General features: G+C 44.7%; 1 protein-coding gene across 9 annotated transcripts in view; it reads left to right on the top strand.

Annotated features, from left to right (window-relative positions):
• The window catches only part of MTRR (5-methyltetrahydrofolate-homocysteine methyltransferase reductase), a 517819-nt gene that overhangs the window by 64290 nt on the left and 428739 nt on the right, over positions 1-24790 (top strand). For all 9 annotated transcript variants that reach the window (XM_072152995.1, XM_072152997.1, XM_072152996.1 and 6 more), the window contains one exon: positions 15029-15182. In XM_072152995.1, the coding sequence (XP_072009096.1) occupies positions 15029-15182 (154 nt within the window). The remainder of the gene's footprint in view (positions 1-15028; positions 15183-24790) is intronic.

Genomic DNA, 24790 nt, shown 5'->3' with positions numbered 1-24790 from the left:
TGTGGTCTTTTTTCCCAGATCTCAAAGGCAGTTTTAAATGTAACAGCAACAGATGCCTTACATCGCACACGCTCCTTTCACTCACCGGAGAAACCTTCAATATCAACCATTTCATGAATTGTACATCAGACTACGTGGTTTATCTATTCCAGTGCTCCTGCCCTCTACAATACGTAGGAAGGACCAGGCAATCCCTCAGAGAAAGAATAAATACCCACAGAGGAAAGATAAAAAATGGATATCAACTACACAGTGTCTCCCGACACTGTCATCAACATCATAACAACGGCTTACCGGTAACCGCTGCCGCCATCTTACCTGGGATCGCCGCTCCCCGTGACGTCATCGGGGGGTGGCGATTCGTCTCCATGGTAGCCTCAGGTCTTCCGAATGAATGAGGAGGAAAATCCCCATATACTGCCTGTAGGGGATCAACTCAAATGGCAACTTCAGTAACAGTCCAGGTAGCTGTTTTATTTCTTTCCAAAACAGTTTAACGAAACAGAATCGCTTGCTTCAGCATATAACAGAAAATACAGTCCATATACACAGGCTTGACTCACAGTCCTTTGTAGGTTGTGTCTCCATCCAGCAGCATAACCAAACAATGTCACTATTGCTGATCCTTGGCTGTGTAACACCTCCAGCTCCGCATGCAGTATAGCAGAGACTTCCAGACTGCAAACACATCCCCAGCTCACCTGTGCTTCCTGGCTTTATCTCTCAGCCAAAACCTGGCCTGGATATGTGGGAGTAGTCCCCCACCCTGCTCTTGACTACTCCAATGAAAGCCGGCCCGGATCAACTGCATTAAGCAGCTTTGCTACATTAATATTGTCAGAAACCTAAGGTTCCTGACCAAACATTAACCGGCTCACTTCACTGAGGCCAGGCACCTCGGTGACAAATATCTGCCATCAATAATGGCCCCTTGTACCTTCTCACATGCCATACTGTAGTATGGCAGTATATGATAGGATCGATCAGACAACCTAGGGTTAAAGTACCCTAGGGAGTCTGAAAAATAGTAAAAATAAAAAAAGTTAAAAAAAAAAAATTATAATAAAAAAACCCCTAAAATTTCAAATCACCCCTCTTTCCCTAGAACTGACATAAATATAAATAAACAGTAAAAATCATAAACACATTAGGTATCGACGCGTCCAGAAATGCCCGATCTATCAAAATATGACAACGGTTTTTCAATACGTTTAACCCCGTAACGGAAAATAGCACCCAAAGTCGAAAATGGCACTTTTTTGCCATTTTGAAAAATCTAAAACAAATCTATAAAAAGTGATCAAAAGGCTGTACAGTCCTAAAAATGATATCATTGAAAATATTATCAAATTTCGCAAAAAATTACACCACCCACAGCTCTGTACACCAAAGTTCAAAAAAGTTATTAGAAGTTGGCAAAATCAAAAAAAAAAAATTTTGTACAGGAGGTTTTAATTTTTGTAAATGTATGAAAACATTATAAAACCAATACAAATTTGGTATCCCCTAAATTGTACCGACCCAAAGAATAAAGTAGACATGTCATCAGTGAAAGATAAAATATCCAAGCCCACAAGAAAATGGCGCAAATGTGTTTTTTCAACATTTTCACTGCATTTGGAATTTTTTTCCCACTTCCGAGTACATGGTATGGAATATTTAATACCATAACTATGAAGTGCAATTTTTTTAGCAGAAAACAAGCCGTCACACAGCTCTTTATGTGTAAAAATAAAAAAGATTTTTGAAGGTGGGGAGTGAAAAATGGACATGAAAAAACAGGAAAGGGCCCGGTCCTTAACCGGTTAAACTAATCTCAATGTGCCCATACGGACTTAACGAATCCTTGAAACGGGTCTAATCCCCTTAATTATCACCCCCATCAATATTGTTGGCCACCCTTCCTCTTCTTTCAGAACCAGTCCTATTATACCATCTGTGAAGGAAACCGCGACGTTCCGGACCCCTGAAGGGTACGTAAGGTCACTCAGATATCCTTTAACAGACACTCCCAGAACGCACGGGTTCTGAGAGGCTTAGGAAGTGATTTAAAGTTGTCCACACAACTTCCGGATATGGCACAACCCTAAAGCAAATCCCTGAATGGCTATAAGATCCCTCTCACTAGCCGCAGTGAGACAGAATATTATCAGCCTTATGCTGCCACCAGTTATCCTTTATTATAAGCCCGGTCCGTAACGGGATTATATAGGGTGAGGAACCAACCCGGTAGCATGTATATAAGCGAGAAACCCGGACGTAAGATTTGTGATCGAGATAAAAGAGCAACACAGATTAGATTTTATATTTAATTGCCTTAAGGGCACACTAGACAATACAGTACACACAATAGATATATACAGTAAATGGAGTACAAATTACACAGGTAGCACTACAAGTCTAAGCAGTTTGGTTAGTTACCTGTGTGTGTGTGTGTGTGTGTGGCCTAATGGGGATGGATAGTCCACACTTTTAGATACTCCCTGCGCTTGGTTGATGTTAGTTTCCCCCAGGACAAAGACAAAGGCCCCTTCATTTGTGCCCGATTATATCAGGTGTGGACACACCTCTGTCCACCATAAGGATCGGTCAATGGTCCCTCCTACCTGATATTACATCCAGAGCCCTGGAGAAGCCACAGCTACCCCATGGGAAGGTCCTGGGGTCATGGTTCTGGTATCATTGGATCTGGGTGAATCCCAGGATCGCATTGATACCAAACCTGACCCATTTGCTATGATCCTATCCAGAGATATTGATATTTCTGGATCTGAGTATCCTAGAGCCATGAACAATGGGTTGTTATGATTTATTGAGAATAACCTATCCAAAAATGTATTTGGTGTTCTGGTGAGATGGACCATAACAGATTCATAACTGTCTCTATTCAACCTGGTGATTTGAGAGTTTTAATGGCTCTTTGTTTGAGACTTGCCTGGAGTCGGTTTGTCTGTATAGGTCTTTGAAGCCCGGCCACATGCTGGTTTTGTCAACAAACTGGCTCAATTAGGTTAATTTACTGAGGCTGGGGGATGGGGGGGTGGGTCTTGATGACCAAGACAATACCTGCAGTTTCCTCACACCATCCATGTCAATATCCTATATTCTTTATACCCCAGCTCAACATCTACCTCAATCCATCTAATGCCATCCATCCAATGCCTACACCAATGCTATCTACCCACTTCTAGAATCTGTTATGCCATTCCCTAATCAGCTTTAGTCCTAATACGCTCATGCCCATTCTCTGCCATTACTATCATTGCCTATCTCTTTTTCACCCAGCCATTGGTATGTTCCAGTTCTCCTTTTTTTAACTTATATTCAGCTCCACCATACCCCATTCTAAACATCTCTGCTCACTGATACAACCCAGTTCTCTCACATACCGAACTACCAGTCCGTCTCGCGGACCATCCACTTCAACACGCACGCGCCAATATTCGGGGCATGCGCAGTCGCACACCATCTGTCAAATTCCTGTGCATTCGCAGTCGCACGCTATCTGTCATTTAAACCGCGAAGCCGGCACGGACATCACACACAGCGCCCTTGCCGACTCGCGTCTCAAGACCCAGTAAGTACCGATAGTTTACTATCGCTCCACATACCTCATCCCTTCTCCTAATCACCATCTCTTTACTACACCTACAGATCTTCCGCAAGCCTGCCTTAGTCCTCAAACTCCGAGGTAATTTACTCCTTTTTACATACACCCTCACATTATCCCAATGTGCGTGTCCACTAATACCACTATTAACATCTAGGCCTATCCGTTGTGATCCCCACCTGTCTGTATCCCCTAATACCACCCAAGTTTACCCTTAGGACTGACTTGTCACAGAGGAGAAGACAGGATAGGTTGACATTTACACTATACATACTCACATCTAGAATAGAATATACTTATCCTCCTTTTACTGATGTACTTTCCTTCCTCCCGATGCTACCTATTTATATTTCTCTCGCCTTCTGTTCTATGATCTATCCATTATTATTGGTACAAACGTGTTTTAATAGTGTTACTGCTATTGATACTATTTTATTATTAACTATTTGAATGAAAATACAATTATATGTTATGAAATTGACATCAATAATGGTCACCTTTTAAAGTACACAAATATTTATTCATTTATCTATTTATTTTTAAATTATTTGCAATTTACATGTTGATATTCTTATGCTACAGACTTTGTACCCTTGGACCTGACGAAGGAGGTAGTTCACCTCTGAAACGCGTTGTCCACCTCTATCAAAATAAACGTTTTGTTGAACCAGAGCAGCGCGACACAAGCCTGAATATTTTTTGAACCTGACCCTAATTTAATTATGTCCGCTGTCTCGGCCTGACAGCGGTCATCAGGTGTCCTGCTGCAGCACTGCCTATGCTTGTAACCGTCATTTATACATTGTTATTTTATGGTTATTACTCTTGCACTGCCTGCGCTGTGTACCCTTTTTCTCCACTTCTGTAAACCAAGACAGTGTGGAGAGTGGCTGTGCTTATCTGCCCCTTTACCGCCACTCCATCACAAACCCCACTATAGCATAATGATGAGTTGCTGCATCTGGCGCGCTTGCAAGACAGGGAATGGTGGGAATCCCTTGGTATACATACGTTAGCATCTTTATATAAGGACAATGTCCTCCTCTCTTTCGACCAGATAAAAGAACAGTACCAGGTACAACGTACCCACTTTTATAAGTATCTACAGCTACGCCATGCATTACAAACGCAATTCCCTGATTCTAATCTCACGATATCCTCATATCCACTAATAGGGGTAGTCAGATCGCAGGGACCATGAGGAATAATTTCCACCATCTACTCACATCTTATAAGCAGTTTAGCCACCAGCCAGCAACTATCAGCCCTTCAGAGATGGGAGAGTCTCATCCCAGAAATAGATGAGGTAGTGGAGGAGATTTTAGAGTCACACCTTCATGTTTCGCCAGCAGTCAATAACAAAATGACACAACTATACATTATTCATCAGAGCTATCTTATCCCGCTGCGACTCCATAAAATGGGCAGGTTGTCCTCGCCCCAGTGCCTACATTGTACACATAGCCCAGCTGATTTCTGGCACATGTACTGGGAATGCCCAAATGTTACAACATTCTGGTCCTCTATAACAGACAAAACCTCTCTCTACCACGCCATTGATATGCCTATTTGGCATCCTAGATGAAGAGAGCTGGTCTCATCATGAAAGGATCCTCCTTCGGGAATCTCTATTTTTAGCCAGGAAAGCCATCGCCCTACGCTGGATGGGTGACTCTGAGCCCTCTCTCACAATGGTTAACCAAATTATTACATATGAACGGGTGCTTTACAAACGCAGGGGATGTCCTGAGAAATTTGATAAGGTATGGAAGACATGGTGTGACTCTCCGCATACTTCTTTCACCCCAGAAGAAATGGAGGCAAATTTACACAGACAACCTCTATAAGTGGCTGGTGTTGCCTTTGGTGTATGATGAGAAATTCATTGTGATATGCCTTAGCTGACTACCCTCATTATAACCCCCCCCCCTCTCCTTGCTCCAGAAATACACCCCATGTAACAAAAGATTTCATGTGTTTCCTTAACTGGTGGATAGATCAATCTGTTAATTGGTTAGTTTTTTGGTGTTAGGATATATTTCAATGTTTAATATGTTAGTACGTACTCTTAATGAGCACCATGAGAACTCAACTGAATATGACACAATGTTGACTATGATAACGAATACTTAATTTTCTTGTAATTGTACACTGTATCCCGCTTGCAGGCGGTGCTCGATGTTTATTGTATAATATTGTATTATTGTATAAACAGTTAAAAAAATAAACAAAACAAAAAAAAAACGCCTGTCCTAGTTTGGTCGGATAAATGTCATCAAAATGGACATATTACCTAGGTTCCTGTATCTTTTCCAGGGGGTTCTGATCCAGCCACTAACGGCCTTTTTCAAATCCATCTGATCGGCACTTTTACGCTTCATATGGGGAATTTTGCGACCCAGAAGATACCTCGTTTGGCACAAAATGGCGGGGGGAGTGGGCCTGCCCGACATCAGACTCTACCATCAGGCATCTTCTCTCGTGCGACTTCTAGATTGGCATTACCACCTGGCATCCAAGCAATGGGTCTGAATTGAGCAGTATAGCTCCACAATCCCACTACCACTACTTCCCTGGGTATCCTTGTGATGAGTGAACTGGGAGCCGCAATCTCTCTTCCTCTCTGACCCTGAAGCTATGGGACTCCCTCATTCACCGTAAAATCCTCTCCAGGCCCCTTAGCCCCCTCAGAAATCCAGATTTTCAGCTATCTATTTCGAGATCCCTTTTCTTAGGATCTCGAGGATTTGCACATGAAAGACCTCTTGGGCGAGGCCCCAATACCATCACTAAAGGATCTCTCCACGGGACCCGAAACTTTGCACTTACCATTGGAACTCCGTCAGCTAGGGTCATACCTTGGACAGCTGAGTCCTGAGGCGGTCATGCCCTGCTGACTCCTTATGAGAATCTCTACCGGCAAACATCCCCCCCCCCCCAGAACATTGTATCTCATAAATATATAGGCTATTAGTAACGGAAGCAGATAACTTTACTTTGCCATATGTCACGAATTGGGAAAAAGAATTGGGAACTTGTTTGGTGGCAAAAGATTGGCATAAGGCATTCCTCTTCACGCATAAGCTCTCAGTAGCGTTCCTGTAGGGCACATGCAACTACAAAATACTCTCAAGGTGGTATAGGGTCCCGAACCTTTTACTCGCCATCTATCCCTCTCTCCAGGAAATGTGTTGGATATGTGGTACTGAAAAGGGAGACATGCTACACCTGTGGTGGTCATATAATCAAAATAAATTATTGATGCAAAAATTTGTGTTCAAATGTTTGAAAATTAAATCTGCCTGAAGTAGGAACACTTAAAATCTAACTTTTATTACCATATTAAAATTTGAAGGCCACTCTTCAGTAAACTGAATGTTTATTCAGGCTAACCAGTGTGTGTCTCAGATCATAGGTTATTTAGTCCGTAATTCCACACTGGAATAAAGTGCTTTTGAATAGTGTTGTCTAGTCCACCATGCGCAGCAACCAGCGTTATCTCTGTGAAGGTAGCTTCTAAAATAACGCCCCTCTTTGGTGCTTAAGCATACAGTGGACCAAAGTGCTAGTGCAAAGTGAAGGTAGTGCTGAAGATAAAGTGCTACATTCCACTCGCATTTAAAATCCTAGCACTCAGCCGAGTAATGATTGTTCATTGGATGCTAATTCTGCCTTGGTCTGTCAGCATTCCTAATCTGCCTAACACATTCTACGCCTGACGCGTTTCTACAATCCCATTGTGCGGGTATTGTGTCATCAGAGGCATGTAAACATATGTAAGGATGTAAGTACAAGAGCGACTGCACATCACATTGTTTTCTCATGTGCAGCCGCCTGAGAGTTCTCGGCACTATCTGGCGCGCGCTGGGAATATAAAGGGAACCACCCACCCAGAGGGCGGTCCTCAACAGCCACCTAACCAATCCGGATGGGGGGGGGCGTTCCCAGAGAAGAGGGCGCGTACCGCAGAAGACCAATAGCGCTGCTTCCAGGTACAAGGTACGGCATTTACAGGACCTCCCACTGAGTCCAGATAGCCGAGTGGAGAATCTAGCGCATCGGGGACCATGTCATTTGCCGTGTCACCACCATGATCATGTCGTTAGGGCTCAGACATAATTTATATTGGTCCCGATATTCTCCTAAACAATTCATCTATATAACGGGGGATCGTATTGCGGCACTACCATTATGCCTAAACAACAGAGCAATAAGCAGAAAGATTAACTGCCAAAGCAGGATCTCCAGGGAAAAGAGAAAACAAACTATTAAAAAAATCGGGATATGGTATTCGGGGTACTGTAGTAGGGCAAACAAGGCACCTCAGATAAGGCCTATATGTCAAGCCCCAAATATTACACATGGATGCAATGGCCAGAATTAGATTTTAGAGGATTCTGGTGTCAACATCTGTACCCCAAAAAACTGGGTTAATGTAACATAAATAAGAGAAAGCAAGCAAAGCTGACCATCTCATTCAAGCCCTGCGGCTTCTCTGTTAGTAGCGTACAGATCCATCTCGCCTCACGTTGGAGTAGGGTGCGATCCCAGTCGCCTCCACGTATTGGGGGTACAACCAGTTCCACACCCTGAAAACCGATGCTTGAGGGATCCCCCCCATGCGTTTCCCACACATGTCGCGCGATGGTAGTGTCCTTTTCATTGATGATGTCCCTAATGTGTTCTCGAATGCGTACACGGAATTCCCTATGTGTCTTCCCTACATATTGAATCCCACATACGCATGTCATCAGGTAGATCACTCCGCTGCTCCTGCAGTTGATAAACTGTCTGATCTTAAAGGAGCGATGAGTCACCGAACTTGTCACTGATCTCCCCACTGTAATAGATCCACATGCCTTACAGGAGCCGCATTTATGCGTACATGGAGGAGGCTTGGGGAGCCATGTTTCTTGTGTAGCTGGTGTCAAATGGCTGTGTACCAATTTGTCCCTGATATTCTGGCCCCGCCTGTATGTGACCTTCGGGTATTCCCCAATTTGATCCCCCACATCTGGGTCCAATTTCAAAATCCTCCAATGAGTTGCTATGATATCTCTCACTTGCCTGTAATGGGAATCATAGGTCCCTATGATCCGAGTATCAGTCCCCTCATTACTTCTCATTTTCGGAGATAGGAGGGTGTCCCTATTGCTCTCAATAGCATGATGATGTGCTTCCTTAAGGACCTCATCCGGATATCCTCTCTCCTGAAATCTCGATCTTAAGTCGGATGCCGCAGATAGATATTGGGCCATATCCGAGCAGTTCCTCCTGACACGAAGGTACTGACCCTTTGGGATCCCCTTCTTTAGGGGCCTCGGATGCCAGCTGTTCCATTCAAGTAAGGAGTTGGTAGCAGTGGTTTTTCGATAAATATTTGTGGTGAGTCTACCAGATGACGTTTTTCTAATTGATAGGTCCAAAAAGGAAATTGTCTCCTGCTGAATTTCAAACGTGAAAAAGAGACAGAGATAACGCTGGTTGCTGCGCATGGTGGACTAGACAACACTATTCAAAAGCACTTTATTCCAGTGTGGACCTGTGGTGGTCATGCAGCAAGCTTCATCCCTTCTGGAACCAGGTACATGTAATCTTTTTTCCATTGCGTCCCCCATGATGGCCCCACTTTGAGGATGACCATTTGACCTCTGTAGGGAAAGGAAGCAGAGAAGTTAAATACCCCACCCCCTGTATCAACACTCCAGTGTCTTCCTGTCCCTACACAGGGCAGGGAGTAGAGAAATCTCTCCTCCGGACCTTCCATCTAAGAGGGACAGAGAGGGGGAGCCTGTGTGGCACAGGGATTCTACTCTTACCCCACCGGTCCAGGACAGCGATCGTTGCAGACGACCCTTCCCTTCTCAGCGTTTCGTGCCAGCTCTGTCCGCGACCCTGTGATGTTAACGACACCCCGACTTCGACAAAATGGCGACGACACATTTGTTGCGGCCGCCAGCGACAACTTCCGGTGGCACGCCAGAGGTGACGCGTCAATCACGGAGTCCGGAAACAGGCGCATGGAGCGCTAAGCTTAAAATCCTAGCTGGACACAGTGATCTGAGGTCTCATGCTTCTGTAGATTCGGCGTTTGACAACCACATCGTTTGAGTCAGGTACCTATACAAGGAACGCGTCTTTATATAAATGATATGTTGATGACTCACAAATATATATTTTTCAGGCTGTACCAAAGCTGGCCATCTTTTATTGCCTTACCTCACGATTCTGTTTGGAATATGCTAATATATATACATAGGCGCTGTGTATAACCATTGGCAATGTTGAATCCTACACCATGGAGGCCGCTGTTATAGATCCCCCGCCTATAGCTCTTGTGAGTACTTTCGGGGTGTGTATGTGTTACTGTCGGTTATATCCTAACATACACAAAGTTACTTATGCTTAATCTTGAGTAGTAATACTATTCTACTTCTCTGTTGGTAGGAACCGAAAGAGAAGGAGAAACATAGAGAACCAAAGGATCTGCCTCCAAAGGATACAGGGAAGAGGAAAATTACCTCCCGTAAATGCAATATGTGCTTTACCAAGTTATCTAAGGACTATAAGAAAGCAGTTTGCAAGGACTGTATTGACAACCTCTTAAGGGAGGAAAAATCCTCCTTGGTGGACGAAATGACAACCTTTTATTAAGGGGGAGGTCCAATGTTCGTTAGCATCCTCTTTAGTTAACCTCCAGGAGCCCTTTCAAAACAGTAGAATGGCAATCAGAATCCGAAGTAGAGTCAGTAGAGGGCTTGGTCAAGGACTCATTAGATTTGGATTCTGTCCCATCTACATCTGCAGTTAAGATGGAGCCAAGATACTTGACAGAGGACTTACAACCACTACTGAAAGCTATGAGGGAAGCTTTTTGGGATCCTTAAGGCAAAAAAGAAACGTGTTTTCCCTATCAATAAAACCCTGAAAGATTTAATTGTTGAAGAATGGAGAGAACCAGAAAATGGAATATCTCTATCAAGGGAATTTAAAAACCGCCTATCCTTCGATGAGGAGGAAACAAAAATCTGTAACTCCTTTCCTGAAGTAGGCGTCCAGGTTGCAAAAATTGTGAAAGAAAGGATCTTCCTTTTTGAAGATGCAATTCAACTTAAAGGCCCCATGGACCGTAAGGCTTGACAGCCTTCTGAAGAAAAAATGGGAAAAATCTAACATCGCCACAATATCTCTCTCATACTTTTTTTTTTTTTTTTTGGTTATCTGAGCTGGAAAACCATATCAAGGATGGCACACCAAGAGAAGTTCTTTTTGAGACCACCCCCATACTTAAGTCAGCAGCCACCTTTGTCGCAGACTCCTCAGCAGAGGGCGTAAGATTCACCGCAAAAGAAGGGGTATTTTCCAATTCGGCAAGGAGAACGCTCTGGCTGAGACAGTGGATGGGAGATTTCAGGTCCAAATTTAAGTTGTGTGGCCTTCCCTTTCAAGGAGAAAAAATCTTCAGACACGAATTGGATACTATCCTTGAGAAAGCAGCCAATAGGAAAAAAAAAAGCTTCCCTGAAGCGAAATCCGCTCAGAAGAAGCAGCTCTTTCGGGACCGAAAGAGAAAAAGTTCCCTTCTAGAGGGAAAGTAAAACAGGGAAAATGGAGCTAATCCAAAGGGGGAAGAGGAAGGGGCTTCCTCAGTTCCAGCAACACCACTCTATCATTCAGGAAATGACGCCAGAGTGGGGGGAATACTCCTGGAATTTCACCAGCAGTGGGCAAACATCACACAGAATCCTTTTTTTATAATAATAAATTTATTTATTTTTAACATGTAAAATGCTGTGTGACTGCTTGATTTCTCCGTAACAAATTGCACTTCATAGCGATGTTATTTATTATTCCGAGCCACGTATTGGGAAGCGGGAAAAAAATTTCAAATGCAGTGAAATTGGGCGAAAAGCCACATTTGTTCCGTTTTTTTCTTGGATTTGATTTTACAGCTTTCACTGTGCACCACAAATTGCATGTCTACTTTATTCATTGGGTGTGATCACTGGGATACCAAATTTGTATAGGTTTTATAATGTTTTCATACATTGACAAAAATTAAAATTAAAACCAACTTGACAATTTTTTTATATATATTTTTTTTAATTTTGCCATCTTCTGGCAAAATTACTTTTTTATCTTCTGGCGCTAATAACTTTTTCATACTTCAGTGTACCAAGCTGTGGGTGATGTAATTTTTTGCAACTTTTGATGATGTTTTCAATGCTACCATTTTTACAACGTTATGATCACTTTTTTTTTTATTTTTTAAAAAAAATATTTTTCAAAATGCCAAAAAAGCCATTTTCGACTTTGGGCGCTATCGTACGTTATGGGGTTAAACGCAGTGACAGTTATATTTTGATCTGGCATTTTCGCATGCGTTGATACCTAATGTGTTTGTGTTTTCTACCTTTTATATACACTCACCGGCCACTTTATTAGGTACACCGTGCTAGTAACGGGTTGGACCCCCTTTTGCCTTCAGAACTGCCTCAATTCTTCGTGGCATAGATTCAACAAGGTGCTGGAAGCATTCCTCAGAGATTTTGGTCCATATTGACATGATGGCATCACACAGTTGCCGCAGATTTGTCGACTGCACATCCATGATGCGAATCTCCCGTTCCACCACATCCCAAAGATGCTCTATTGGATTGAGACCTGGTGACTGTGGAGGCCATTTGAGTACAGTGAACTCATTGTCATGTTCAAGAAACCAGTCTGAGATGATTCCAGCTTTATGACATGGCGCATTATCCTGCTGAAAGTAGCCATCAGATGTTGGGTACATTGTGGTCATAAAGGGATGGACATGGTCAGCAACAATACTCAGGTAGGCTGTGGCGTTGCAACGATGCTCAATTGGTACCAAGGGGCCCAAAGAGTGCCAAGAAAATATTTCCCACACCATGACACCACCACCACCAGCCTGAACCGTTGATACAAGGCAGGATGGATCCATGCTTTCATGTTGTTGACGCCAAATTCTGACCCTACCATCCGAATGTCACAGCAGAAATCTAGACTCATCAGACCAGGCAAGGTTTTTCAATCTTCTACTGTCCAATTTCGATGAGCTTGTGCAAATTGTAGCCTCAGTTTCCTGTTCTTAGCTGAAAGGAGTGGCACCCGGTGTGGTCTTCTGCTGCTGTAGCCCATCTGCCTCAAAGTTCCACGCACTGTGCGTTCGGAGATGCTCTTCTGCCTACCTTGGTTGTAACGGGTGGCGATTTGAGTCACTGTTGCCTTTCTATCAGCTCAAACCAGTCTGCCCCTTCTCCTCTGACCTCTGGCATCAACAAGGCATTTCCGCCCACAGAACTGCCGCTCACTGGATGTTTTTTCTTTTTCGGACCATTCTCTGTAAACCCTAGAGATGGTTGTGCGTGAAAATCCCAGTAGATCAGCAGTTTCTGAAATACTCAGACCAGCCCTTCTGGCCCCAACAACCATGCCACGTTCAAAGGCACTCAAATCACCTTTCTTCCCCATACTGATGCTCGGTTTGAACTGCAGGAGATTGTCTTGACCATGTCTACATGCCTAAATGCACTGAGTTGCCGCCATGTGATTGGCTGATTAGAAATTAAGTGTTAACGAGCAGTTGGACAGGTGTACCTAATAAAGTGGCCGGTGAGTGTATATATCCGTTCTAGGGAAAGAGGGGTGATATGAATTTTTAGGTTTTTTATTATTATTATTATTATTATTATATATTTTTTTTACTTTTACTATTTTTCAGACCCCCTAGGGCTACTTTAACCCTTGGTTGTACGATTGATCCTACCAAGGACTGCCATACCACTGTATGGCAGTATATGGGGATTTTGCTCCTCATTCATTACAATGTGCTAGCACCGATCGTGGGTATTACCGATAAGTATTTGCTGCTATTTGACTTCCCGGCTATGGAGAGGGCTCAGCCCGTGAGCCCTCTCCATGCACCTGCAGCCGTCCCGTGACGTGCTATTATGTCACGGGTCGCTTTTAGCTAAAAGTTGTTCCCCTCAGATTCCCATATCTCCAACTTTATAATTTTACCTGGTCCGAGAAGGTCTATAGCGAGTCGAAGTGGGCGTGGCATCTGAAACTGAATCTAGCAGCTTCTCCCCATGCTTTCTCGGCATGCAGCATAAACTTCATGTGACCAGGGTGAATTGGCAAAATGTACACCAACATATCACAGTAGATGTATCAAATTCTCAACGACAATGCTCATTTTGTGGCTTATTTTAAAAAGACCTATTTTTTCTTTTATCCAGAATTTTAGAACTCGCAAAATGTTTTTTTTTTTTTAGGTTTTCGTTTATAATTTTTACTTAGCTTTTTTTTTTCTGTCAAATCAGTTTCCACTAACATATTATAGACCTATCCTAATAATGCTGCTTTACTTGAGAAAGCAGCAGGAGGCCTTTTTTCCCTCTTTTCATTAGTAAACCCCAAACAGCCAAAGCTAGTTTTGCTAGTATTGTTCTTATTAGCCTGAATGGCTCTGTGGTGTATAAAGAGCTTCCCCTTCACATGCTGTTGCTGTCTCACTCTCCATCCTGTACCCTTAACACTGCACTGCTCCTTCTGCCTGCTGCAGAAAGATTACAGTAGATAGTTCCAGTAGAGGCGGTAAGTGCTCCTTGCACATTGAAACAGCATGTAAATATGAGGAGCTTTGTTTACACACCCAGAACTATCAGACTCCTTAGCTTGATTTTAAAACTTTAATTTAGAAGGAAGGAGGCCATGGCAAATTTGACAAATATAAGTTTACCATAGTTGCATTACCTGGATCTATGATTAAGTGTCCCTAGTTTATCCTGCTTCATTCTTCATGCTTCGTCAGCTCCAAGGAGATGAATGGAGCAGAACGGTTATGCAAGGCCGTCTGCTCCATTAATTTCGGGGAGTGACAAGGGGTCCGATGGAGGTACCCGTTAAATAGTTTCACAGCTTGCGACCTGAATTGGAATGTTGGGGCGATTATCTAAGAGCAGCTATTTCTCTTGTCTCTTTCTCTTCATTCCTGTTTCCCTTTATATACAGCATCTCTAGGTTATGATTGAATACATTTTTTGCCATAGATTTGGCTATTTTGTTCAGGAACTTGTCATATGTCAACCCAATATATTGGTACATAGCTGACTTGCATAAAGTAGAATATATATCTGAGGGATGTATCATTTTTACTATGGGGAAATAGCCAGGCATGTTGAACCTTGGTACAGATGTCTATAGATGCTTCGTGAGAATCCTGATTGTTTGTTCAAAAGGGGTGAAATTTTCCATCACTTTTTATAGGATTCATTATTTGTAGATTCACACCACCAACTTGCCCACAAGGAGGCTTGTGCTCCCAAATGGGCTAAATATTTAGAAAGGGAATAAAACGAATGACTTTAATTGATTTTATTTACTTTACAGTTTAACTTGGAGATCGAAAAGGACCCTGTGGTTTTTGTGATTTCAACTACTGGAACTGGAGAACCCCCGGATGCTGCATTAAAATTTGTAAAGAAAATTCGAAATAAGGAGCTACCAGATGACTATTTTGCACATCTACGATATGGATTGTTAGGTATGAAATTACATTTCAAATTAGACTCTAGAACTAGACTAATATCTAAATTTAACTACAGTAACTATGGCTACTACACCCAACAATAATATCTACAAACAGGCAACTATTACCACCTTCTATTTATATGCCAGTTGTACCCCATTAAACCTGAAGCACTTTCCTTCATGGCACAGAAAAATATCTTTTTTTAGTACTTCAAAAAAAAAAAAAAGCTTTTATATTATTTTATATAAGGAAAACAACCACTTACTAGTAGTTTAATCTGAGATAACAGACAACAACCGTTGTCTAAATGATGATAAATCTGTTATTTTTATTTGCACCAAAGCCTTCATATTGCAGAGAAATTTTTAATAAAATTATTCCAAAAAGCCACTTATTCTCTGGCCTGTGTAAGATAAGGTACATGCCTTAGATAATTATGCATGCCTATTTCCCTCGCCCCTTTTTCCCATTCATCTGGCCAAGAACTGGCTGACGTCACTGGTTGATGCCCACGGTTTAGATGTTACCTCACTTAACTTCTGGTATTTAAGTGGTTCTTTCCGGTTGAAGGAATAATAAAAAAAAAATCAATGGAAATAATTACTTGGTTATACTTGTCAAAAGACTTGGGTCTTGAAGTGGTAAAAGATCTTATTGCCAAGGTGTTGTAACCTGCGATTCTGTCTTGCTTAGATCTCATGAAAACAAAATGTGTTTTCTGTCGGTGTGCTTTCTATACGTTCAAGCTGCGGGGGAGCATCAGAAAGGTGAGTACATCATTTATTATTTTTATGTACTGAGCAAAGGACTGGCTGGCTATATACTTGGGGGGGGGGGACTAGCTGGCTATATACTTGGGGGGGGGACTAGCTGGCTATATACTTGGGGGTGGGGGGGGGGGAAATAGCTGGCTATTATACTTGGGGCTGGCTATTATACTTGGGGCTGGCTATTATACTTGGGGGACGGCTATTATACTTGGGGGACTGGCTGGCTATTATACTTGGGGGACTGGCTGGCTATTATACTTGGGGGACTGGCTGGCTATTATACTTGGGGGACTGGCTGGCTATTATACTTGGGGGACTGGCTGGCTATTATACTTGGGGGACTGGCTGGCTATTATACTTGGGGGACTGGCTGGCTATTATACTTGGGGGACTGGCTGGCTATTATACTTGGGGGACTGGCTGGCTATTATACTTGGGGGACTGGCTGGCTATTATACTTGGGGGACTGGCTGGCTATTATACTTGGGGGACTGGCTGGCTATTATACTTGGGGGACTGGCTGGCTATTATACTTGGGGGACTGGCTGGCTATTATACTTGGGGGACTGGCTGGCTATTATACTTGGGGGACTGGCTGGCTATTATACTTGGGGGACTGGCTGGCTATTATACTTGGGGGACTGGCTGGCTATTATACTTGGAGGCAGGGGGTTATATACTGGGGACACCTGCAGACACCTGTGCTAATTAGTTTGGCAGGTGTGTCCAATTAAAGGCAAGACTACTTAAGAAGTCTGTCCCACATTATTAAATAGCCTACGTTTTCAGCCAAAATGGGAAAGAAAAAGGATGTGTCGGCTGCTGAGAAGCAACAAATTGTGGATTGTTAAGGTCAAGGCATGACTACAATCAACATTGCCAAGACATTTTCATCATGAACATCGCACAATGTAGCTGGCTGGCTATATATTGGGGGGGGCTGTAGGTTTTATAGTGCATAGTAATAGTTATTTTCCTGTACATAGGGGCCAGTATTAGTATTATATTCTTGTACATAAAATGCAGTATTGCATACTTTACTTAGGGGCAGTATTTTGGTAGTTAGATTCTTGTTAAAGGTAGTGTAGTAGTTTTATATTTTTATTTGTATATAAGGCAAAATAAAGTTATGTTCTTTTAAAAAAAGAAACTTTTTATTCCTGTGCAATGGAAGGCAATATGAGTCTTTCTCTGCACTGTACATGTTAGACCATCTATCAACAGTTTGTGTGGAGTTTAGTAACTCAACCCCCATGACATGATCACGCCTACTTGTTTTGACCCAGCCCACAGAATGGGGCCACTTTTAAAGTTTTTTTTAGGTCCACTCTAAATTCCCAGTCTCCGGTATATATCCGTCCCCAGTATATAGCCACCCCTGGTGGTCAGAGAATATTTTAATATGTGGATCAGATAAGTGCTGTTGCCAGTTAGCAATAAAATTCATTAAAGGGATTGTATGAGTTTATCAAAAATATCTAAAGGTGGCCTGGGGGTAAGCTTGTAAAAAAAAAATTGCCTTATCTGGTGCTCCCAGTGTCTGGTGCTGCCATGAATCTGTTTTTTTTTTTTTTTTCTTTTATTTGTAGTTCCGCCCACATGGTATACCCAGAGCCGATGTAGTGGGCAATTTGGTAACTAGCGCCCGGTCTTATCCTCTACCTATTCGGTGTGAATTGTGCTTTGAAACGCAATCCATACAGAACATGTGAGTGTGCAGTCACACGGTGTGTTCTTGGTTTTTAAATGCATTGAATACACATGTGTTTTTGCATGTTTACCATGCGTTTGGCAGGTTTGAATCTGTATTTCTTCAATTCTGGAAGTGTGAGCAGCTGTGAAAATGTTAACACAAGCTGCTTACACTTCCGGAAATTAAGAAAGACTGGTTCAAACCAGCCAAACGCATAGTAACATGCAAAAGCGCATGAAGTGTAGCACAACAAGAACTGTCCAAGACCGGACCATGTGATCCCACCCTGAGCGCAACAAAGGGCCACAGTCATACAATTGATTCACCAAATGCGTATATGTTCTGAGCTAAGTGCTAGAGTGTTGTAAGTAGTGACATGCATTTTGCCTTTCAACATTAATAGTTGTGATTTAACATAGCTAAACACGTGTTTAATCTTAAAAAGCCTATGCGTTAACGTGCAAACACAATGTAAATGCATTGCGACTATGCGAGGAGATGGGAGGGTAAACAGTGAAATGTGAGGAGGCCGATTACATACCTCCCAACCGTCCCGTTTTGGGCGGGACAGTCCCGTTTTTTAACCCTTGTCCCGCCTGCACGGACCGTTAAGTGAAAGTCCCGGTTTTTTTGCGGTTTCACGGATTTTTCCGTTTTGTCCCGCCCCCGAGTCCCGCCCCCCCCGAGTCCCGCCCCCGAGTCCCGCCCCCGAGTCCCGCCCCCGTCCTGCTCAGGATACAGAGAAGCCAGGGGGCGGGGTACAGCGTCCTCCTCCTCTCCAGCTCCCGGGCTGTCTGCTGCAGAGCCGGCACCTCCCCCATCCCCTCCCCTGGGAGGCAGAGCCCTCTCTGTCCTCAGGCTGCCACTTGCAGGCACATGGATGGATGGATGGATGGAGCAGTGCAGAGTGTCATGTTCTCTGCACTGCCCCTGCACAGCAGCCCCAGGGGATCATCCTCCGTGCAGGCAGGAACTCTCCAGCACTGCTACATCAATGGCTCCCTGCCCCCACCTCCTCCTGCTCCTCACTGAAGTTCGTCTGATGAAGCAGAGCCGAGTGTGTGCAGCTGCTGCAGTGTGATAACAGGTACTCTACAGTGACTGCAGGCAGCAGCTAAAGGGTTAAACACTTTCCTCCATAGACCCCCTGCCCCCATCCCTAACCCCCCCAGTGCCCTTCTATTCTGCTTTTATTGTACCATATACTTAATCCCTTAACCCCTTAAGGACGCAGGGTTTTTCTCTCATTTCTCGCTCTCCAACTTCAAAAATCCATAACTTTTTCATTTTTCCGTGTACAGAGCTGTGTGAGGGCTTATTTTGTGCGTAACAAATTTTACTTTCCCGTAATGTTATTTATTTTAACATGCCGTGTACTGCGAAGCTGCAAAAAATTCCAAATGTGGAAAAAATTTTTTAAAAAACCGCACGTCACGTTCTTGTGGGCTCAGTTTTTTCGACTTTGACTGTGCACTCAAAATAACACCTCAGCTTTATTCTTTGGTTTGGTGCGATCGCGGTGATACCGGATTTATAGGTTTTATTGTGTTTTAATACATTTTCAAAAATTAAACGCATGTGTGCAAAAAAAAAAAAAAAAAAATTTTTGCCATCTTCTGACGCTAATAACTTTTTCATATTTCGGTGCACGGAGCTGGGGGTGGGGTCATTTTTGGCGAAATGAGGCGACGTTTTCATTGCTACCATTTTGAGGTCTGTGCGACATTTTGATCATTTTTAATTTCATTTTTTATGTGATGTAAAAAGGTGTAAAAGTCGCATTTCGGACATTTGGGCGCCATTTCCCGCCTCGGAGGTCACCGCCGCCCGTAACCGTTTTTATATTTTGATAGATCGGGCATTTTGGGACGCGGCGATACCTAATATGTCTGTGATCTTTACTGTTTATTATGTTTTATATCCGTTCTAGGGAAAGGGAGGTGATTAGAATTTTTAATATTTTATAAATTTTTTTTATTTTTAAAACCTGTTTTTTCTTTTTTTTCCACTATTTCTTAGACCATCTACGGTACATTAACCCTAGATGGTCAGATCGCTCCTACCATATACTGCAATACTTCTGGCTCATTGTAACGAACCTGCAGAAGCCATGTAGCCTCGTGTCAAAAGAAGACCCGAGGCTACCACGGCAAACGATCGCCGCCCCCCGATGACGTTCGGGGGCACAGCGATCGTAAAAAAGACTTTGCCGGCGACAATGACCGACTGCGGTTATTAGCGGTGGGGGTTTTCTGCAACATGCAAAACCCCCCACCTTGTATGAAGAAGACTCAGCCCGTGAGCCCTCTTCATACACTCCTTATACTCTCTGCGTCGTAGAGCTACGGCGCAGAGCGTTAAGGGGTTAAAGGGGTTTTCCCACAAATACAAGTTAGGCCCTATCCATAGGACAGGGCTTAACCTGCTGATGTGTGGGGGTTTCAGTGATGTGACCCCCATAGATCATGAAAACAAGGGGTCTGTTGGGGTCCACATAAGGTCCATGTCATCGCTCTATGACAGTAATGGAGCAGAATGGTCATACACGGCCGCCTGCTCCATTACTCTGACGGAACAATTTTTGCGTTTCCATATTTCACTCCCCACTTTCAAAAATCAATAACTTTTTTATTTTTCCATGTACAGAGCTGTGTGCGGCCTGTTTCTGCGTAACAAATTATACTTCCTAGTGACAGTATTAAATATTCCAGGCCCTGTACTGGGAAGCGGGAAGGAAAATATCAAATGTGTTTTTTATGGCTTTCACTGCGCGCTCAATAGGACTCCTCCCCTTTACTGCGCTCCATAGGACCCCTCCCCTTTACTGCGCTCCATAGGACCCCTCCCCTTTACTGCGCTCCATAGGACCCCTCCCCTTTACTGCGCTCCATAGGACCCCTCCCCTTTACTGCGCTCCATAGGACCCCTCCCCTTTACTGCGCTCCATAGGACCCCTCCCCTTTACTGCGCTCCATAGGACCCCTCCCCTTTACTGCGACAACGAGCATGTCCCCCCCCTAGACAACGAGGATTTCCCCCCCTAGACAACGAGCATTTCCCCCTGCTAGACAACGAGCATGTCTCCCCCTGACCCCTAGACAACGAGCATGTCCCCCCCCAAGACAACGAGCATGCCCCCCCCCCTAGACAACGAGCATGTCCCCCCCCCCCAGACAACGAGCATTCCCCCCCCTAGACAACGAGCATGTCTCCCCCCGACTCCTAGACAACGAGCATGTCCCCCCCCTAGACAACTAGCATTTCCCCCCCCCCTAGACAACGAGCATGTCCTCCCCTGTGGCTGCGTGCCCTTTTTTGTGTGTTTGTGTTATTTTTGTCTTCCAGGACCGTGCCTGCTGTGGACTGCTTCGGATTCGAAGGATTACGTCTATGACCGACATTTCTAACAAATAAAATGGTCAACGAGGGTGTGTCTGCGTCTTTTGTTCAATAAAATTTTCTGAAAACGGTGTGATTATTTATTTTTTTGCGACACTCTTCATAGTTTGCCGTAGTAGTGGTGCCGGCTAGGTGACGGTGCTCATTACTAAGGGCAGGCCTTAGTGTTTGCCTTAATTTTTTTGGCAAATTTACACTAACGCCCATACCATTACCCCGGTACCCACCGCCACCAGGGGTGCCGGGAAGAGCCGGGTACAAACCAGTACCTGACCGTCTATAGATGGTCAGGTGTTGGGGCGGCTGCAGGCTGTTATTGTTGCGCTGGGATAGCCCCCTAACAGTGGCCTATCCCAGCTCAGTAATGGCAGGCTGCTGCTGCTTTTTTGTATCTGGCTGATTTGAACAATAGGGGGCACCCCATGCCGTTTTTCCCCCCCATTTTTTTGTAAAAATGGGGGAAACAGCCTGGGAGCCCCCTTTAAAGGGGGACCCCACGCATATTTTTGTCAAAAATTTGAAGAAAAAACGGCATGGGGTGCCCCTATTTTTCAAATCAGCCTGATACAAAAAAGCAGCAGCAGCCGCCATTACTGAGCTGGGATAGGTCACTGTTAGGGGGCTATTCCAGCGCAACAATAACAGCCTGCAGCCGCCCCACTACCTGACCATCTATAGACGGTCAGGTACTGGTTTGTACCCGGCTCTTCCCGGCACCCCTGGTGGCGGTGGGTACCGGGGTAATGGTATGGGCGTTAGTGTGAATTTGCCAAAAAAATTAAGGCAAACACTAAGGCCAGCCCTTAGTAATGAGCACCGTCACCTAGCCGGCACCACTACTACGGCAAACTATGAAGAGTGTCGCAAAAAAATAAATAATCACACCGTTTTCAGAAAATTTTATTGAACAAAAAACGCAGACACACCCTCGTTGACCATTTTATTTGTTAGAACTGTCGGTCATCGATGTAATCCTTCGAATCGGAAGCAGTCCACAGCAGGCACGGTCCTGGAAGACAAAAATAACACAAACACACAAAAAAGGGCACGCAGCCACAGGGGGGGACAGGCTCGTTGTCTAGGTGGGGGACATGCTCGTTGTCTAGGGGGGGGGACATGCTCGTTGTCTAGGGGGGGACATGGTCGTTGTCTAGGTGGGGGTACATTCTCGTTGTCTAGGTGGGGGTACATGCTCGTTGTCTAGGGGGGGGTACATGCTCGTTGTCTAGGGGGGGGCATGCTCGTTGTCTAGGGGACATGCTCGTTGTCTAGGGGGGGCATGCTTGTTGTCTAGGGGGGGCATGCTCGTTGTCTGGGGGGGACATGCTCGTTGTCTAGGGGGGGGCATGCTCGTTGTCTGGGGGCGGACATGCCCGTTGTCTGGGGGGGACATGCTCGTTGTCTAGGGGGGGGCATGCTCGTTGTCTGGGGGCGGACATGCCCGTTGTCTGGGGGGGACATGCTCGTTGTCTAGGGGGGGACATGCTCGTTGTCTAGGGGAGGACATGCTCGTTGTCTGGGGGGGGCATGCTCGTTGTCTAGGGGAGGACATGCTCGTTGTCTAGGAGGGCATGCTCGTTGTCTAGGGGGAGTGGAATATGCCCCCCAATTATATACATAAATATACATTGGTGCCAGTGGATGCGTTGAAGGTATGAGCAGTGGCGTGGCCAGGGGGTGTGGTTAGGGGGCGTGGCTAGGGTGTGGCTTCTGTGGGTAAAAAAATCGCCGCGGCGCGCTTCGCGCGCCGCCATTTTGTCCCTCTTTCTCCTCCACAAAAGTTGGGAGGTATGCGATTATGTCCTGTAACATTTATGGTCCACCCTGTCAAAGTCACTGTCTCTAATTTTAGGTTTAAAATCAGTGAAATGACACTCTATTTGCAGTTTGCTCTTGGCTCTGTATTGTACAAATGCAATGTTTGGTTTCTGGGGAGGGGGAGAGGGTTCTGTGCTGTACTGTGTATACTCTGACATACAGCATAAACCTTTCCTGTCTTCCAATAAGCCAGACTAATGTGGTTATGTAGTCAAACTTTATTGCTCCAACAGGTTGACAACTGACCTATGAGGATTTGATAAAGGCTCACGTGTCGAGCCGAAAACGCGTTCCGTTTCTCTTGTGTCCCTGCACAGCATGCTGTAAGTTGTACTTAAAATAAAATTTACTTGCACGGATTTGGCAAGTGCCGGGATCTTCTTTTTAACCTTTACTGAGGCCGAGGCCATACCCGTAGCACCGCTGTTTTACTGAGTGCCGTCCATCTACTGTTTTACCCCTAAAATTAAGACCTAGTGCCTCTTGAGGAGTAAAAATTAATATAAGACACTGGGGCAGATTTACTTGCCCGGTCCTGTCGCGAACCAGAGTCACGTCCTGTGTGGAGGATTCGGGTCTTCCGGCGACTCACTAAGGTAGTTCCCAAGATGTCCACTAGGTGTCGCTGCTGCGCTGAAGTTCGTCGGAGTGCACTGAAGTTCCTCAAGCCAGGCCGGGTGCAGGTAAGTGAGTGTCAAGCGACATTTTTTTATTAAATGCGGTACTTTTACCGAATCCGTTGGGTTTTCATACAGCCACGCCCCCGATTTCTGTTGCGTGCATGCCGGCGCCGATGCGCCACAATCCGATCGCGTGCGCCAAAACCCCGGGGGCAATTCAGGGAAAATCTGCGCAAAACAGAAAAATTCGTGTAACCCGCCAGAAAAACATGATTCGGGCCTTTAGTAAATGACCCCCACTGTCTTATTTTAACCGGGTAGATGGCAACGGCAGTTCTGGCCTCAGTCACCCCTGCTGCAACGTCCTCTTACTGTGCTGCGACCTCTGCCTGCTCCACCTTCCGCCTTTCTGTCTGACATAGTGGTTTATAAACAACGTGGATTTGACACATAAATCTGGCTGTAAACTATAGCCCCAAAAAGATATGGGGATTTGCGTTCTACAGATACCCCACAATTGACACCCAGTGAGAGGTCCACAAATCACTATTTCAGATGCATGAATGTGAAACAGATTTCTTCTTATTCGATTTTGTCACTAAATAGAACTGCTATTTGCGGTATACAGATCGGTAGGCAGCCGGAACGTGTCACTGTAAAATGTGCAGGTACCTTCTGGCTGCCTGTGACTCTGGCGTAAAAATAGTGGCATCTCATCTGTGGCAACCTGGCTCCCTTCCATACACCCACCCTCCTCATCTGCGGCAACCTGCCTCCCTCCCTCCCATACACCCACCCACCTCATCTGTGTGCCTCCCTTCCGCCCTCCAGCTAACCACCTCATCCTCGGCCCTCCGTTCTTATCCAACTTCCGCACCTGCGGCTGTCTGATCTGTATTCTCTGCCTGCTTCATCTTTGGCCGGCCAACCTACTCTTCTGCAGCTACCTGCTGGCTCCCCCAAAAATGTAAGTGCCTTAGGTGTGTGCGTGCGTGTGTGTGTGTGTGTGTGTGTATTTATACGCTGTGTGTACACTCACCGGCCACTTTATTAGGTACACCATGCTAGTAACGGGTTGGACCCCCTTTTGCCTTCAGAACTGCCTCAATTCTTCGTGGCATAGATTCAACAAGGTGCTGGAAGCATTCCTCAGAGATTTTGGTCCATATTGACATGATGGCATCACACAGTTGCCGCAGATTTGTCGGCTGCACATCCATGATGCGAATCTCCCATTCCACCACATCCCAAAGATGCTCTATTGGATTGAGATCTGGTGACTGTGGAGGCCATTTGAGTACAGTGAACTCATTGTCATGT

Source organism: Engystomops pustulosus, chromosome 5 (assembly GCF_040894005.1).
Source record: "Engystomops pustulosus chromosome 5, aEngPut4.maternal, whole genome shotgun sequence".
In the NCBI taxonomy this organism is placed as follows: Eukaryota; Metazoa; Chordata; class Amphibia; order Anura; family Leptodactylidae; genus Engystomops; species Engystomops pustulosus.
The sequence above is the reverse complement of the archived record's forward strand: the minus strand, read 5'-3'. Positions and strand labels throughout refer to the sequence as shown.